This window comes from Eurytemora carolleeae, unplaced genomic scaffold, assembly GCF_000591075.1.
Source record: "Eurytemora carolleeae unplaced genomic scaffold, Eaff_2.0 scaffold1550, whole genome shotgun sequence".
Lineage (NCBI taxonomy): Eukaryota > Metazoa > Arthropoda > Copepoda > Calanoida > Temoridae > Eurytemora > Eurytemora carolleeae.
The window spans coordinates 19,091-35,821 of record NW_019397437.1 but is presented as its reverse complement, the minus strand read 5'-3'; the positions used below and the strand labels follow the sequence as shown (position 1 = coordinate 35,821).

Genomic DNA, 16,731 nt, shown 5'->3' with positions numbered 1-16,731 from the left:
TATCCATTCAAGATGGGATATCCATTCAAGATGGAATATCTTTTTTATTTTTCATTTCTTTCTCTAAAAATAAGCAGACAAAAAAAAATGACCCTCCGGGATATGATAATTTGTCCCGAATTTTGCATTATTTTTTTCAAAACCAGCCGGGGTTATAAAAATATTTAATAAAGGAATTGAGTTTTTGCAACAAACTTAAATTCATTAACCCATATATCTTTGCAACCTGATGGTTTAAACCTTTGATATTTCAAAGTTAGACTATTTGATCTACCAGAATTAATAGTTTGAAATATCAAAGGTCTAGGAAAACGGGTGCTATGTTATTAGAATTAGAAAATCTAAGTTTGTGGCAAAAACTCAATTCCTTTATGTGAAGTAGGAAAATAATGTCATTTCAATATTTCGTTCTAATTTTCTCCAAATGGTATGTTAGATTAAAATTGGAAAATCGATATTAAAGACATTTAAAGGTCATTCATTAAATATTAAATATATAAACCAGATTAAACGGGAAAAAAGTGGAACCAGTTAATACCTAAAAAGGACATTCTATTGTTGCCAAAAAACATACATGCCTTCACCTTTTTTTTAAACGTTAAATAAACTAAATTGTAAGATAAGTTTACAGCGAAGCATTTTTTTCATCTTAACTATATTGTAATAAGCAATCAAAGAGTCTCATTTACGAAAACAATTTTTTTTATATTATTTGCACAGTTATTATTTTAAATATGCGGAAAAGAATTTGGCAAAGCTTCCATAAAATTCCATGAACCTCAGGTCAAAATATTAACATCTTTTTATCCAACAACTTTAGCTGTGGGATATACGCCTACAGCTTGGGTTTCCAGCAAAAAGGGTGAATTGTTTCCAGCGTTTCCTTCGCTCGCGGAAAATACAAAATTATAACACTTATTGTTTTAGTGGATTTTTTTTCTAGGGAAGGTTGAAAAAAATGCCAAAAAATATTGTAAATTTTTTTTTGTTTTAAACAAATATCAAAGTGTGACACATTTGTCTACATCCATTTTTCAAGGGCTTTTAACACAGACCGGACTTTTTACCGCCCTGTACCCAATTCTAAGCATTAAAAAAACAAATTTTACAAAAAATCCTTTTCTATTCATTTAAGTAAAAAAAATTCAANGCTCTGCCTGTTTAGGTTTAATATAGATTATTGTGCTTAGTGTGAGAGAAAGAAGCTGGGTGAGGATGAGAGAAAGGAGAAGGAGAGGTTGCTGGAGGAGCAGATGGAGAAGAATAATGTCTCATACATGGATCATTTAGGTAAAACAGATTTTACCCGAACATGTTGACAAATGACGCCCTTAAACCCTTTTCATTTAACGATTTGAACGTTGAATTCGGATATTTGTCTAAATATTTTGTCGATCATTTTTAGGTAAAACATTGGAGATAAAGGGTTACCTACAATTTGAGACTTTAAAGACGACCTGAAACACTTTAAATTTAACGATTTGAAGGTTAAATTTGGATTTTTGTCTTAATTATATCTTAGGTAAATGCAAGCTTACATGGACCAAATTGAATGAATTTGAGCTCGGTCGCTGAATTAACCACCGTTGCGTTGATTCAAATTTGGTCTGCAATGTATATTTATCATCTATAGGACATGAAAAAATGCTGAATTACCAACTCAAGAAATATATACGTGGTTCACGCGTATACATGGTTAAACTATTGAAATGAAATGTGAATACAATGATTCTTTTTTCTTTTACTTATCACAATGCTCCAATTTTCAAACAAGCAAAAGTGTCCAATTTTAAACTGTTCTTGCCTTTTTAATTTTTGTTCTACATACCTCCAATGGATGGAAAATGTTCTATAAATTTCAAAAATGTCCAATTATTTTAAAAATTGAACCATGGAATTCGAGCAATATAATTTCAGTAGAAGTAAATATTTCCATTTACTGGTAGCGCCGATGGAAGGATTCATATCTCTAATTGGATAATGAGATAGATAGTAAGATAGATGTAACCGCCATACTATTTCTATTGGTTCAGAATAGACAACAAACACATGGCTGAACCCTGATTGGATCAGGCGCTAATGGACTCGGCATACTTGAGTGGGAGATTGCATACAATGTATAAAAGAGCGCTTTGTCTCAAATATTTTAAACTTTTTGGTTTTTCCATTCATTTTCACAATAATATTTTTCCTACTTATTTTTGGTAGAACAATCTAGGAAACATTTTGTTTTTAACTGTCCGAATAATATTCTTATTACCGGAAATAAAACTGTTTAACTCAAAAAGTAGAAGAAAACCAATGCATTTTGCCAACATAAAGTGCATAAAGGAAACTATTTGTTATGGCAAACTTTTTGCAAAGATCCCCGGTAATCTTGCAGAAAACATCTATTCTTAATTCAACTTCTTGTTATTACAACGAATTATGTGGAAGCACTCAGATGAGGGCTGGAAGGCAAGCCACAACAATTCTTCGTCCGAGCCACATTTTTCTCATCCAAACTACCTCTAAAAGTTCATCCTTGGAATATTTGTCTTATAAAGTATTAACTTCTTTGGGGTTAAATCTCTAATTCTATATAATTGTGTTCGCTTTGAAACTATGCTATCAATTCTTTAAATTCTTCCAAAATAAATAAATTATAATTTAAACTTTGTCTGCAGATTTCTGAGAACTATTAAATAAAATAAATTGAAAATAAATATTATGACCCTGAGGTTAAAATGCATTTCTTTCTCCGCGGAAACACAAGTCAAAAAACTCAAGTAGATCCGGTATTCCCCAAATATCCAGGAACTAAAAATATCCAGGAACTAAAATATCCAGGAACTAAAATATCCAGGAACTAAAAATATCAAGGAACTAAAATATCCAGGAACTAAAAAAATCCAGGAACTAAAAATATCTAGAAACTAAAATATCCAGAAAATAAAATATCCAGGAACTAAAAATATCCAGGAACTAAAATATCCAGGAACTAAAATATCCAGAAAATAAAATATCCAGGAACTGAAATATCCAGAAGATAAAATATCCAGGAACTAAAAATATCCAGGAACTAAAAATATCCAGGAACTAAAAATATCCAGAAAATAAAAATATCTAGGAACTAAAATTATCCAGGAACAAAAAATATCCAGGAACTATAAATATCCAGGAACAAAAAATATCCAGGAACTAGAAATATCCAGGAACTAAAAATATCCAGGAACTTAAAATATCACGGAACTAAAAATATCCAGGAACTAAAAATACCCAGGAACTAAAAATACCCAGGAACTAAAAATATCCAGGAACTAAAATATCCAGGAGCTAAATATATTCAGGAACGAAACATATCCAAGAACTGAACTAAATGAGATCCTAACCCAACTAACCCCCCCCCCCTCCCTCTTTTTACCATGACTAAACTAACTACTTGACCAGGTTTTACTGACTAACCAACACATATATTTATTAACTACCTACACTACCTACCTGCCTCATTACTAAAGAGCTATCATAATTGCTTTTTGGCTTAAAAGATACTAAAGAGGAACCTTCAATTTTCGTATTTCTTAAGCGTTACTTCTGGTTATCTTGCTAATTAAGCCTCAATACGATTAAATATGAACCATATTTCCATTGCTAGATTCGGCCAACGCGCCTATGAAGCCTCAATAATATTTAAGGTGCACCATCGATGGCTTATCTTATTTTTAGTAATGTAAAAAAGGGAAACTCGCTCCCGTGTATGTTTATGTAAAAGCATGCACACTGTTAATTGTAGCATTTTCCAATAAGAGATAACACGCACTGTGGTTGTAGTATCTACAGTAATTTCCCAGAAAAGTATGCTATATTTCAATAAATAATTCATTTTTTTTTTCTCACGAACTGCTTCATTATCAATATTTGAATATAAACTTACCAACAACCCAGAAATGAAAAAAAACAGAAAAAAGTATCTGTTAAAATTGATTCCGACTTTATTAATTTATAATTGTATGTACATGATAACTCGTTAAGAAACTCTTGTGATAAACTCATATTTTTAACAATCTTGTAAACTATAATAACCATGATACGTAAATAAATATCTAGATTTTAAAAATATTCATAATATATCCATTTTACAATGTTCTACTGACTAACCAACACATATATTTATTAACTAACCATTTACAATGTTCTACTGACTAACCAACACATATATTTATTAATTAACTATTTTACAATGTGTTACTCACTAACCAACACATATATTCATAAAATATCCATTTTACAATGTTCTACTGACTAACCAACACATATATTTATTAACTAACCATTTTACAATGTTCTACTGACTAACCATCACATATATTCATAAACTAACCATTTTATAATGTTTTACTGACTAACCAACACATATATTTATTAACTAACCATTTTATAATGTGTTACTCACTAACCAACACATATATTCATAAAATATCCATTTTACAATGTTCTACTGACTAACCAACACATATATTGATTAACTAACCATTTTACAATGTTTTACTGACTAACCAACACATATATTTATTAAATAACCATTTTATAATGTTTCACTGACTAACCAATACATATATTCATAAACTATCCATTTTACAATGTTTTACTGACTAACCAAAACTTATATTTATTAGCTAACCATTTTACAATGTTTTACTGACTAACCAACACAAATATTTATTAGCTAACCATTTTACAATGTTTTACTGACTAACCAACACATATATTTATTAACTAACCATTTTACAATGTTTTACTGTAAAAGTAAAAGTAAAAAATTATTTATTTATGAAATATAACAAAAACATACAAAAAAATGTGTTTCACGAGAAAATATTTAAAAACCTCTAAAAGTAGAGGTTGTGGAAATATTTCCCCCCAATTCTAAAAAATATTAAATATAAATAATAGGAAAAGGAAAGGAAAGGATAAGGAAAGTTACATATTTATTGTTTACACTATATTTTACATAAAAATTAGTGGTGGATTGTTAGTATTTTTCGACGATGAACTCTAACCAATCCTTCACTCTAGCAGACGAAATATTACAGGTTTCCAAAAAATAAGGTATAAAGATGATACCAAAATCGTAACTGAATTCCCATATTAATCATGACCCTCTGTACATGTATTGTATCTGTAAAGAATGATTCTAGTATAGAAGTAGTTTGCTCAATACTTGTCAACTATAACAAAAGGTTGAATAATTTTACCTTTATCAATCCCTGGGCTTAACAATTAACCCCATTCTCACTTTAAATTAATCAAAACAAAAGAAAAAATTATGGTACCATTATTTATATTTCCGTTATTCACATCGCACACGCCCCAATTGATGATTTTGACTTGTTAAGTCGATAAAAAAATTTTGCAAAAAAAATCAATTTTTTCAGTTAATTAGCTTTTATGTTAAAGTAATTTTACTTGCATTTTTCCATATAATGATAAGAAAAAGGGGTTTTTATGTAAGAAATAGAAAAACTAATACAAAAAAGATGGGGGGGGGGGGAGCAAAGTGCAATCTGTAGATGCTTCAAAAAGAATTTCCAATTCTTAGGGAATAAGCTGAGGAAATCGATTTTTTAAAAATCCCGATTTTCTATTTTTTATAACAATTATTTAGTTACATAAAATGAACGACTGCACGGAATTTTTTAATTCTTTTTCATGAATTTATAGTTTAGCTTTAAACTGCTTAAAGATGCAGAATTTAACAATATCTTTTTTGAGATCTAGATATTTATTATCTCCGTATCGAGATTATATTAATTGTACAAAATTGTTCACATGTATTTAATACAACTATTTTACGATACTATCGTGTACATATATTCTTAAACTAAATAATAAAAAATCATACGGATACATTTTATCGTTTTTTCCGTTAATTAGAAATTTGGATTTAGGGATACTTGGATCCTGCAAGACATACAAATTGAAGAGTGTAACAATGAAAGTGTAGAGAATAAATTGCATATAATTAGTCGGTGACGAAGATTTTTTAAGAGTCGTCTGCATATAATTTGAGCATTTAATGAGGAAAATCAGTTTGAGCAAGCAATATAAAGTTTTTATGTAACAATGGTATAATGTCAATGTATGCAATATGGAAGAAACTACGATTGTACTGACGAAGAACATTGAAATTTCAACGTTGGTATGGCATTACATTAGTTAAACTATGTCGTCTTGATGCTAATTAGCCGACGTAATTATGGAAAACGATATATTTGAGGTACATACTGGCAAGGAACATTGATGGTTCCTTCCTGCATGTTCCTTTCTCTCTGTAGTTAATAATCTACACGGCCAACGTGACGATAGCAGGCACCAGAAACAAGAAGTGTTAAATGTGAAAAAGCTTGTTGGAGAAGCATTTAGTTTCAATTGGAACAAAAACACATTATGCTTAAGAACTAGACTCACGTAGAACATTGGTTCTGCGCTACTGTCTAGGACATTGAAAAGAGATCAGTGCTTAACCTCTTCATTTCTCAACAATTTAACAATATCAACCCTTAAATCATTATATTTTTTAAGTTTTAGGTCTTCAATAAAGTTTCATTTGTTGTGGTTACCCCTGTATTTGAAACTCGGAAGAAAACTTGTGGGAACTGGAATTGCTTCAGATTTTTATCTATATTAAGTATTTTTACCCGGGTTCAAGTGAATTCAACTTCCTTGCCTTTTATGCAGAATTTAGAAATGTAAATTAATAACATTTATTTAGCATTTTCATGATTTTAAAGAGACATGTTATCGTTTTTTTCTAGTGGCGCTTCCTTTAAAAAGCTTTATATGCCTAATTTATAAATCGCATGTTATCCTTTAAACCTTCCTCTGAACATTGAGTGCATTCTTGTTTTTTTTTCGGAAAATTGATAATTTTCATTGTGGTTTAAAAGTTATTTGCGAATTTATGCAATAGACAAAAAAAGTAAATTCTCAAAAGTAAAATTGTTACGGATACGCTTTTTAAATCTGGTGTGTAACTTCTTAACTGAGTGGTCACTTAAAATAACAGTTACAACCCTAATAAATAGAAAAAATGGGAAAACCAACAACTTTATAATATGGCATTTTAAATTAGTAGATTTTTCTTTAGGTGGGGCCGGCCCATCAAATCTGCAGCTTTGTAAAATAAAAAATGTAATGAAAGACGACTTTTTTGGACAAAATATTGTTTTGATTTTAGAATCAGTATTTACTTGTTCTAAGGTTCTAATACTTTTAACTGTGCAATCTAATGTTGATTATTCAAACTTAGATTATTTGATCAATCAGAATTTATAGTATAGTTACGGTCTCAGACATTTGGTTGCAAATATATAAGGATTAGACCATCAGAGTTTGTGACAAGGACTCAGTTCCTTTGCTTCCTATGTGTTATGTTGGAATAATATGTTTTTTTCTTCAAAGGAACATAATAGACAAGCAGACATTAATAATATTTTTATTCAGAAACATAATCGTAATCGATCAGAACAAAATATGTATTTAAAAACTCTTAATTATTAGTGCTTTCTATTTCTAGTGTATTTCTAACAAAGTCAACATAGCTGTAAAAATGTTCCTTGGTATAATAAATATAAACATTGTATTGTAAAAGTGAGTGCGAGGTTAAGCCAAAAGAAGTATCCTTATTAACGATTTAAGGAGTCCTCAAATCCACGTATAGCCGTAGTTTCAAACAAGCCTCAATTTCAAAGAGGAATGTCCCTTTTCATTGGTTTCCTTAAAGGGAGTGTTCGCGAAAAATGAAAGGGGGTATAGGTTTAATGAGATAAAAAAGCGCTTTTGATCGCCACTAATCTTACTTCTATCTGTTGCGTCTATAAGGAGAAAATTGTTAAGGACGTCTCATACCGAATAACATGGCGTCCATACAAATTGAGAAAATTGCAACATATGACTTAGACCGTAAAAAATCAATTTAATTTCAAACAAATCATTCAGATATTACAACCTATAGTCATCGATTATCTTTCGCCACATTTATATATATAGTTGATTTTTCATAATCTGTTTTAATTGTTATGATCTGAGAATTACTTATAAAAACATTTATTCCTGTTTCGAGGATTTTCGGTAATGAAGACGACATTTTCATATTTTCTAGAAATGTTCGAAAAAAAGTTGTAAGCTAAATATTATTTTAAAAAACAAAGTCAAAACTAGTATGAAATATTAAATATATACAAATGTGGCGAAAGATAATCGATGACTATAGGTTGTATTATCTGAATGATTTGTTTGATATTAATTTGATTTTTTTACGGTCTAAGTCGTATGTTCCAACTTCCTCAATTTGTATGGGCGCTACGCTCTTCAGTATGAGACGTCCTTATCAATTTTCTCCTTATAGACGCAACAGATAGAAGTAAGATTAGTAGCGATCAAAAGCGCTTTTTTTATCGCATTCAGCCTATACCCCCTTTCATTTTTCGCGAACACTACCTTTAACCCTTAACAGGCTGGGGGGGGGGGCGTTTGGCGCCCCCCTGTAGTTTTACTTTCTAGCACTCTCATTTTTTAAACTATCACCGTGGAAGAAAAGTATAGTCTGTGAAAAAAAAATCTAAAATAGCCTATAATTTTTTTTGACTAAAGCTACAGATCTAAAAACTATATATTTAAAAAGCCCTTGAAAAATGAATGTAGAAAAATGCCAAACGCCCCTTTCCCCGGCTATACATAGATTCAGACCCCCAGCCATATAGGGTTAAAATATCAATCCAAAGGAAAAATCTATTTGTTGATTTCCTTTAAAACTCCACGACCACAAGTCAACTTTTACAGAAGCCACAGTTTAAAATAATCCATTTTCAAAGGTTATAGTAAGAATGTCTCATGAACCTCCTTGATCAGGGAAAGATTAAAACGGTATGGTTGAGAACTGAATATGCCACTCTTTAAAGTTCGTTTAAAATTATTGGATTATACATGAAAATATACATTTTGCCTTTTATTATATAATAATAACTCAAGTCAGTAAACTTCTTACTTCTTTTGATTACAAAATTGAAACTGTCACCAATGATAAATTTATGAAATTGCACTAAAAGGTCAAAACTATTAAATCAAACTAATCCCCAGATTCACGAACAAAAGTTTTGATCTCAAGTTCCTTGTTTGAAATAATATAGGTGACAGCATTTAAGAGTTGCTATTTTATTAAATTGTTTTCTTTTTATATATTTAATATATTCAGTCCGAATTATAACCCAAAATCTTATAGTAAATTTCTTTGAAAATGTGTATTTCTTTAACTTTACAAATTGTCATGTTTTTTTCCTCTTCTTAAGATTTTGCTTCCCATGTATTACATTGAAACAGCAATAAACCTCTATTATTTATATAAAAACTGTGTAATTATGGTTCTGTCATGAAACCATTTTCATACTTTCTAATGAGGAAGTCTAGCCTACAATCATAATGATTAAAAAATAATCATTTTCCAAAATAAGAAACGTTGATATCTAATTCATGCTGGATCAGTCAACGCTTTTAACTGTGTCAATGTACCGTTTTAAATCGGGTATTGCCATCGTTGCATGGAGGGTTCCTTGAAATTACGCCTGAAGTGTTTTTTAAGTTGATTTAATTGCAGAAGAGGTTGATTTGAACGACAGCTTTGACGCAATCTGGCAGGCGCACATGCAACAGCTGCAACCATGTGGTACCTGCGGCAGGACATTCTTTCCAGAAAGGTACGTGGCATCCATCAATATAAAATTAATAAATTTTTCTATTAAAATAAAAAAATATATTTCTTTGATTTTTTTTAATAAAATGTTTTTGTCGTAGGTTGGTGATTCATGAGAGATCATGCAAGGTACAAAAGTTGTTTTTAAGATAACTGAATTTTTCTGAAATATCTCAAGTCAAACTGATTATTATTTTGTTTAGTCCAAGACTCCAAAAACAGCAGACCCTCAGATGAATCGACGCCCAAGACTTGGTCCAATTAGTCCAAAAGCAGAAAAACCGGTTCCAGAAAAACCGGTTCGAGACATTCCAGTCCAGTACTATCTGGCCAAATAGTGACCTCCCAGTAAATTTTTATATTCGAGTCTAACATGGCTAAAATATTGTTGTATGAATAGAGCTAATTTAATTCATTTGTATTAATTTTCAAAAAATCGGATGTTCAAAAAAGTTTGTTCATTACAGTGTTTATTTGAGTTTTTTAAACATATAAAACGATTAATTTTGAACATATGTATGCACTAATCTAGTTGTTTTGAATATAAACCGGTTTCTAATCAGAGCTACCTTCAGTGCTGTTGAGCGTTAGTTCAATCAAGCATTAGTCCAAACGATACAGCATCCCAAACAAATTCCTTTTTCTGATAAATCTGAAGTCATAGTAAAACCATCATCATCATTACGCTATAATTAAAAAACCTATTAATGTACACAGTGAATCTTATCGGTTTTTAACATTTTTTTTGTGGACACCCTTTTTCCAAATTAGATCATTTCTTTCTCAATGTCCACTGGACATTTATAAAAATGAAGAAGAATGTATTCTGGTGATAATGATTTTTACAAAACTTTTATAGAGTTAAAAATGAAAATTAGCCATTAAATCTATAGATTAATATTCCATTCTATTTTAAGTAGCTATGCCAACATTTACCAGTAAGCTTAAATTAGATAATATATTCTATATAAACAATAAACATATTTAAAGACTTCGATCCAATAATTTTGTAAACTGGGACTGATTTTAAGACTAAACATTTTTTTGAATTAAAGCAAATATGAATTTAGACCCAAAGAGAATAGAATATATATTAGAGTGGAATTTAGACAATCCCTCGGTATGGATTTTGTCAGTCCCTTTCAGCCTGAAAGGGAGTTCAAAGTGCACAAATCATGTAAATGTTCACAAATTATATGCAGTAGAGAACATTAATACAGCATGTTCCCTAGACTATCAATTTCAATTTCGAATTTTTTAAAGCTGTTAAATAAACTTTATAAAATAATTATTAGGTGAATAAAAAAAATCTTTTAATTTATAGTTATAACGGAAAACTATCGTTTGTAAAGTGGAAGGCATAGAGTCTATGTGAAATGATCATTGGTCAATTATGAAACCAGCCTATTTCATTATTTGGTTTTCTTTTAATATTAATTTTAGATTTTCTATAAACTGATGTTCCAGGACTCAAAAGGTTATATAGCATAAATATGTGAAGCACACCTGCAGTATGGAAACAGTACAACAAAATGGCCGTTCTACACTTTTTTCTAGTAAATTCCACTCTTTAATATATATTCTATTATCTAATTGTTTAGACCCCCCCCCCTTCCTTGCTAAAAAAAACCGCTTTCTAGTTTTTAGATTTAGCCCCTGATTTCATGTTAACGATGTAATTTCTAAGTTTTGAAACATCAGCAAAGTGCTAACTGTCAAGAAGTGTAATAATGGTTATCTTACAGGGTGTCCCATCAAACATAGAACAGATTACAGACGACTTTGAAATCGTCTTTGATCATTTATATTATACAATAGCCAGTGCATTTTAAAAGACAAAACAAAAAGGTGTAAAATTAATAAATTTAGTTAAAAACAAATAGAAATCGGACTGAAATTCTACATCATACATGACAGTTGGTGAATAGTTTAAAATGTCTTCTTCAATATTTTGTTTTGTTGTTTGATACCAAAGAGAATAATAAAAATATATGGCAGTCATATTATAGTAAAATTGATTTCAAAATAAAATATATTTGAGTAACAGATATTTTTAACGAAATAAACTGCAAGAAATCTTAAATATCTAATACAGTATTTGGAAGAAGACATTCCAAACTATTCACCAATTGTCATTTTTCGTGGGACACCATGTACTTGCAAAATTAGGTTGAAAACTGAATGTCTCAAATTAAATGATCAAAGACGACCTGTAATGGTAGTCTTTTAAATGTCATATGTTTACTGGGATAACCTGTATGCATTAATTTTAACTATCATATGTTTACCGGGATACCCTGTATATGGATTAATGTAAAAAGGGGGAATGGGGGGTTTTGTACACATTATATTGTGACGTATTATGAATGCTAACAACTTTTGGCGTAGTCAGGGGGGGCTGGGGGCTCAATTCCCCCCCTGGATTAATGAAATCCATGGATTTCAGGTGGGTTTGTGCCCAGAAATTTAACCCATCCCCCTTACGGACTAGTTCCTGACTAATCCCCTGACTAAACCCTCTAAATCCCATGTTTTATGTTCAAATATGACAAATGATACATCATTAGAAAGCTCTTGTGCTCTACTTTTAGAATCTGCAAAAAAATTTGCAAATTTGCGAAAATTGAATTTTTTATCGCAAAATCCAGTTTTATAGTAAAAATGTTTGCAAAAAAAAATTTGTCCAAAAAATGAAATATTATACATTTTTGAAAAGTCTGAAAGGGACTGAAAAAATTCATACCGAGAGATTCTTTTAATTCCTCTCTATATATTCTATTCTCTATGGTCCTAATACGTACGTAAACCATAGTGATCCAAAATCTTATGAACTCATGTATCCTATACTTGCATATATTAAACATATATATTCATGTGAATTGTATGTAAGTACTTTTTTAACCATGAATTGATATTTACATTGTTTACATGAACATAAATGGAAAATGCTTTCACAGATACAATTTGTATATGAAATATAAAGCTTTATTTGTTTAAAAAAATTGAAAAGTGTATTTAAAAAAGAACGGTTGTTCGTGATGCTTAAGTTTCAAAAATGACATTTTTTGGGGCGTTTAAAAACGGTCGTTTTCAAAAGCTATCGTTTTTAAATACGACTGTTTGTAAGAAATGAAAAACGGTAGTTTTTTAAACAATTGTTTTTAAAACGATCGTCTCGTCTTTTTTCTTCGTCGTTTCATCACATTAATCGCTGTTTACCTTTCATAAATTGGCTGATGAAATATTCGCGAATAAAGTAAGAAAAGCAAGTAATATATCAAATCAAATCAAATTATATATTTAGCCATAAATTATACATGTAAAAATGGATATTTATAATTACATCAGTTTATTACAGTTTCGGAACTAGCCGAAACTGTTTTCAGTCGGTCTCCTGTACAACAGACAGTCTTTTAAACATAAATTTAACTTGAAAACTTTCACAAAATTAGATTTAGAAAGATTGGAGCTTCTGGCAGAGAGAGGGTAGGATTCCTTAAGCATTTAAAATAGAAGATATGATTCCTAGCTGAAAAGATCCACAGGCTGGTCAAGTGTGAAAAAAGCTATAATTTGAAATTAAGTATTTGAGCAACTGCAACAATAAAGTTTTTCACAATTAAAGTCCGAATTTTTTTCAAGCAAGAATTTTTTAACACCAAGTTTAAACTCAAGCAAATCAGGGGCGGATACAGGGGGGGGCGGTGGGACATTCGCCAACCCCTGACAGATTCAGGGAGGGGCGTAGCCCCCCCCCCCTGAATTTGGAATTTTTTGTTCCTATTTTCAGAATAGCTTCTCAATAGAATGCTTAAGGGAAAGAAACCCTAGTGCAAAACAGGAAAAATATCTGTCTTAATAAACCTAGTTTTTTAGTCTTTAGTATTAATTTTGAGTCTTTTAAAGTATTTTAAGTAAAAAAAATTTTCGCCTGCAGCGCAATTTTTTGTTCCTAAAAATCTTGCCCCCCCTCACTTAAATCCTGTATCCGCCCCTGCCAAGCTTACTCTCAATTTGTTGAATATAAGGATCAAAATTATTCCATAGCAAAGTCAAGCTGAAAAAAGGAAACTTTTTAAGAAATAATTATTGACCCTCGGTAGAAAAAAATCATCAGGATTTCTAAACAGACAAGGGAAGCCAACCAGCCAGCCAGCCTAGCAGCTTAAAGGGACTGTAAAGGGAAAATTAAAGGGGGTATAGGATGAAACCTAAGCATTTTAGGAGTATCGAGACCCATGAGAGTTCTATCTATGTTCCTGTCTCAAGAAATATATATATATATATATATATAAAACTGTTTCAAATTTATACGTAAATCCATATATATAAAATTTGTTGTATAAAAATAGTGTGTTAAAACGAATGATTCAGCAAATAAACAACCAATCTGAAAAAAACAATAACCCAGAGGAGCCTCAGAATCTTTGGTTTGCTCCTATTATTATCAAAATAATAACATTCTTTATTTCATCACAAATAATTGATAATATAATAAATACGTCCGTATTACGTGACCAGAACTTCCACCAATGGCAGTGTGGTATACTGGTCACGTGAAACAAACAGAGTCACATGATAATGATTCTGCACTGCCATTGGTTGGAGTTCTGACCACATGATATGGATGTATTTATTATATAATCAATTATCTGTGATGAAATAAAGAATGTTATTATTTTGATTTTACACCTATATTAATGTTATTTTGTAATTGGACCTTTACGGATATAATCACATTGTTTTTTTTTTAAATTTTATTTGACATGCATATTCAATCATTGTACAGAAGGTATAATGCAATTCATGTTTCTTTATCAAAGGTTTTATTTTTACAATAACAATTCCTGCTTTTTCCAGCAATTTTATTAACATTATAACTTACTAGCTGGAGAGCCCGGCATTCTCCGTGGATAAAAAATTTGTCAAACAATTTTTTTATGCCTACAACACTCCCCATCCACCCATGAGTGTCCACAAAAAATTTCAGCCCAATCGGTCCAGCCGTTTGACCGCCTATATGGGGGGAGGCAGACCCCCAATTTCTAGGCGGTGCCCCCAATTTATAGGGGAGCACCGCACTGATGTAAATAGTGAGCTAGAAGTAGTTTAGTAGGTAAGGCTATACAGAAATCACTGTATGGTCTATGAAAGGCAACAAATACTTGCGCTAAAGTCTATGAGAGTTTTGCCATTAACTTTTTTAAAACTAAAGCTATAGAAAGAAGCAGCAGTCTAAAATCTATGTTTTCACCTAGATCATGAATATTCTATTTTTACCATTACATCGCATGACATATGCCGCCAGAAAAACAAGATTTCATTTGGGCATTTTATGACAATTTTGCTGGTTATTCATTATTTCTTTGAAGTCATCAGTTAGAAAAGTTTCTTTTATCATTTTGAAAATACTGATCTAAAAAACTAAAGAATAAATATTTCATTTATTAAAATTTCTTAACCCTATTCCGATTAGGCTCTTTTGGTTTAATAAAGATTGGTTTTGCGTTGACATTGAGGAGTGTATTACAAATCTCTAGGCCACCTCATTTAACAAATTATACATTGTAAAGGTGCGAGGGAGGCTTAAGAAAGAACTCGAAAAGTACGTCGGTAAATGTTTTTCGAAATCATTTTATTTTCGACAAAACACGTGACACATGGTCCTAAATCTATTTTTTACAGGCTTTTAAAGTGAAGAAACTTGAGCGTTCTAGTCTAAGCCGTATTTCAGTTTGGAGAAAAAAACCCTTCCCTTTATCTTTGTTACCCAATGTCGCAGACCTTACATAATTAAAACCATAAATTATAAAGTTTGAGATATTTATCAAACCGTACCATCAGGTTGCAAATATATAGAAATAAGACCATTTGAGTTTGAGGCAAAGACACAATTCCTTTATGAGTAAATTAACCTTATACCTGCTGGGGTACNTGATGGGGTACTTGAAATCCCATGATACGCTGGGGAGGTCAATTTGTTTTACCCTCCCTAAATCCCATGTTTGATGTCCAAATATGACAAATAATACATCATTCGAAAGCTCTTATGCTCCAATTTTAGAATCTGCTAAATAATTAGCAAATTTGCCAAAAAAGGATTTTTTTTGCAAAATCCAGTTTTTTAGTAAAAATGTTTGCAAAAAAATATGTCCAAAAAATGATAAAATATACTTTTTTGAAGAGCCCTTGACCATGCCATTTTAAATATGCAAAAAGTTAGCAAAAATTTATTTGCAAAGGTGGAATTTGTTTAATCATGTCATAGGCCCTCAAAAAACTAAAATTATCAAAATCTGACAGCTGAAAGTGGTCAAAACAAAGATTTAGTTTGTTAAAGGAAAGAGTAGTCATTCAGGCAGTGTGACCGAGGACTCAGGCAGTTAGTATAAAAGTCCGGTTATAGACATAAAGGGAGGGTTATGGTTATTTAGGAAAATTCAGTAGATTTGACCTGACTCCTCCCCACAGCTACACCATACAACTTTATGTTTTCTTGTATGGTTTAATGTAATGGTTTAAATTACATAATATCATGCAAAATTTTCTTTTAATTTAGAAAAGGCCAGGACTAGGAAAATTTTTGTGATTCTTGTAGCAAAAATTATTTCAGAAATGTTGACAAAAATGCCGCAAATCCTTGATTGAAGACGATCTTCACTTACTCCAATGTCATGTTTTGTTGGACACCCTGTAACTCAGATGTGCTCTGTTGGACACCCTGTAACTCAGATGTGCTCTGCTGGACACCCTGTAACTCAGATTTGTGAGCAATCAATAAAATCCAAAAAAAATAATGATAAGAATAAATCTGCTTTCAAACAGCATGGATACATTTAAACATCAAAACAAGAAAATTATAAGCTTTTCTTTTTTTACTTGTTTGTAAACTTGTTATTTGAAGAAAGCTTGTTAGAAATCAAAATATAAATAGGAAAGTCGGCTTCATTATCTATACATAAATTTAGCTTGTCTGGGTGTCTGTTTGTTTGTATCAAATAAAC

At 30.8% G+C, this 16,731-nt stretch overlaps 1 protein-coding gene across 1 annotated transcript; it reads left to right on the top strand.

Moving 5' to 3' along the window:
* Positions 1–736: 736 nt before the first annotated feature.
* LOC111714291 (zinc finger protein 474) lies at positions 737–10,728 on the top strand. The gene is made up of 5 exons (XM_023489363.1): positions 737–783; positions 1,191–1,290; positions 9,632–9,731; positions 9,829–9,856; positions 9,931–10,728. Exons 2-5 carry the CDS (start codon positions 1,254–1,256, stop codon positions 10,063–10,065), a joined length of 300 nt encoding a protein of 99 aa, XP_023345131.1. The 5' UTR covers positions 737–783; positions 1,191–1,253; the 3' UTR covers positions 10,066–10,728.
* Positions 10,729–16,731: the final 6,003 nt, after the last annotated feature.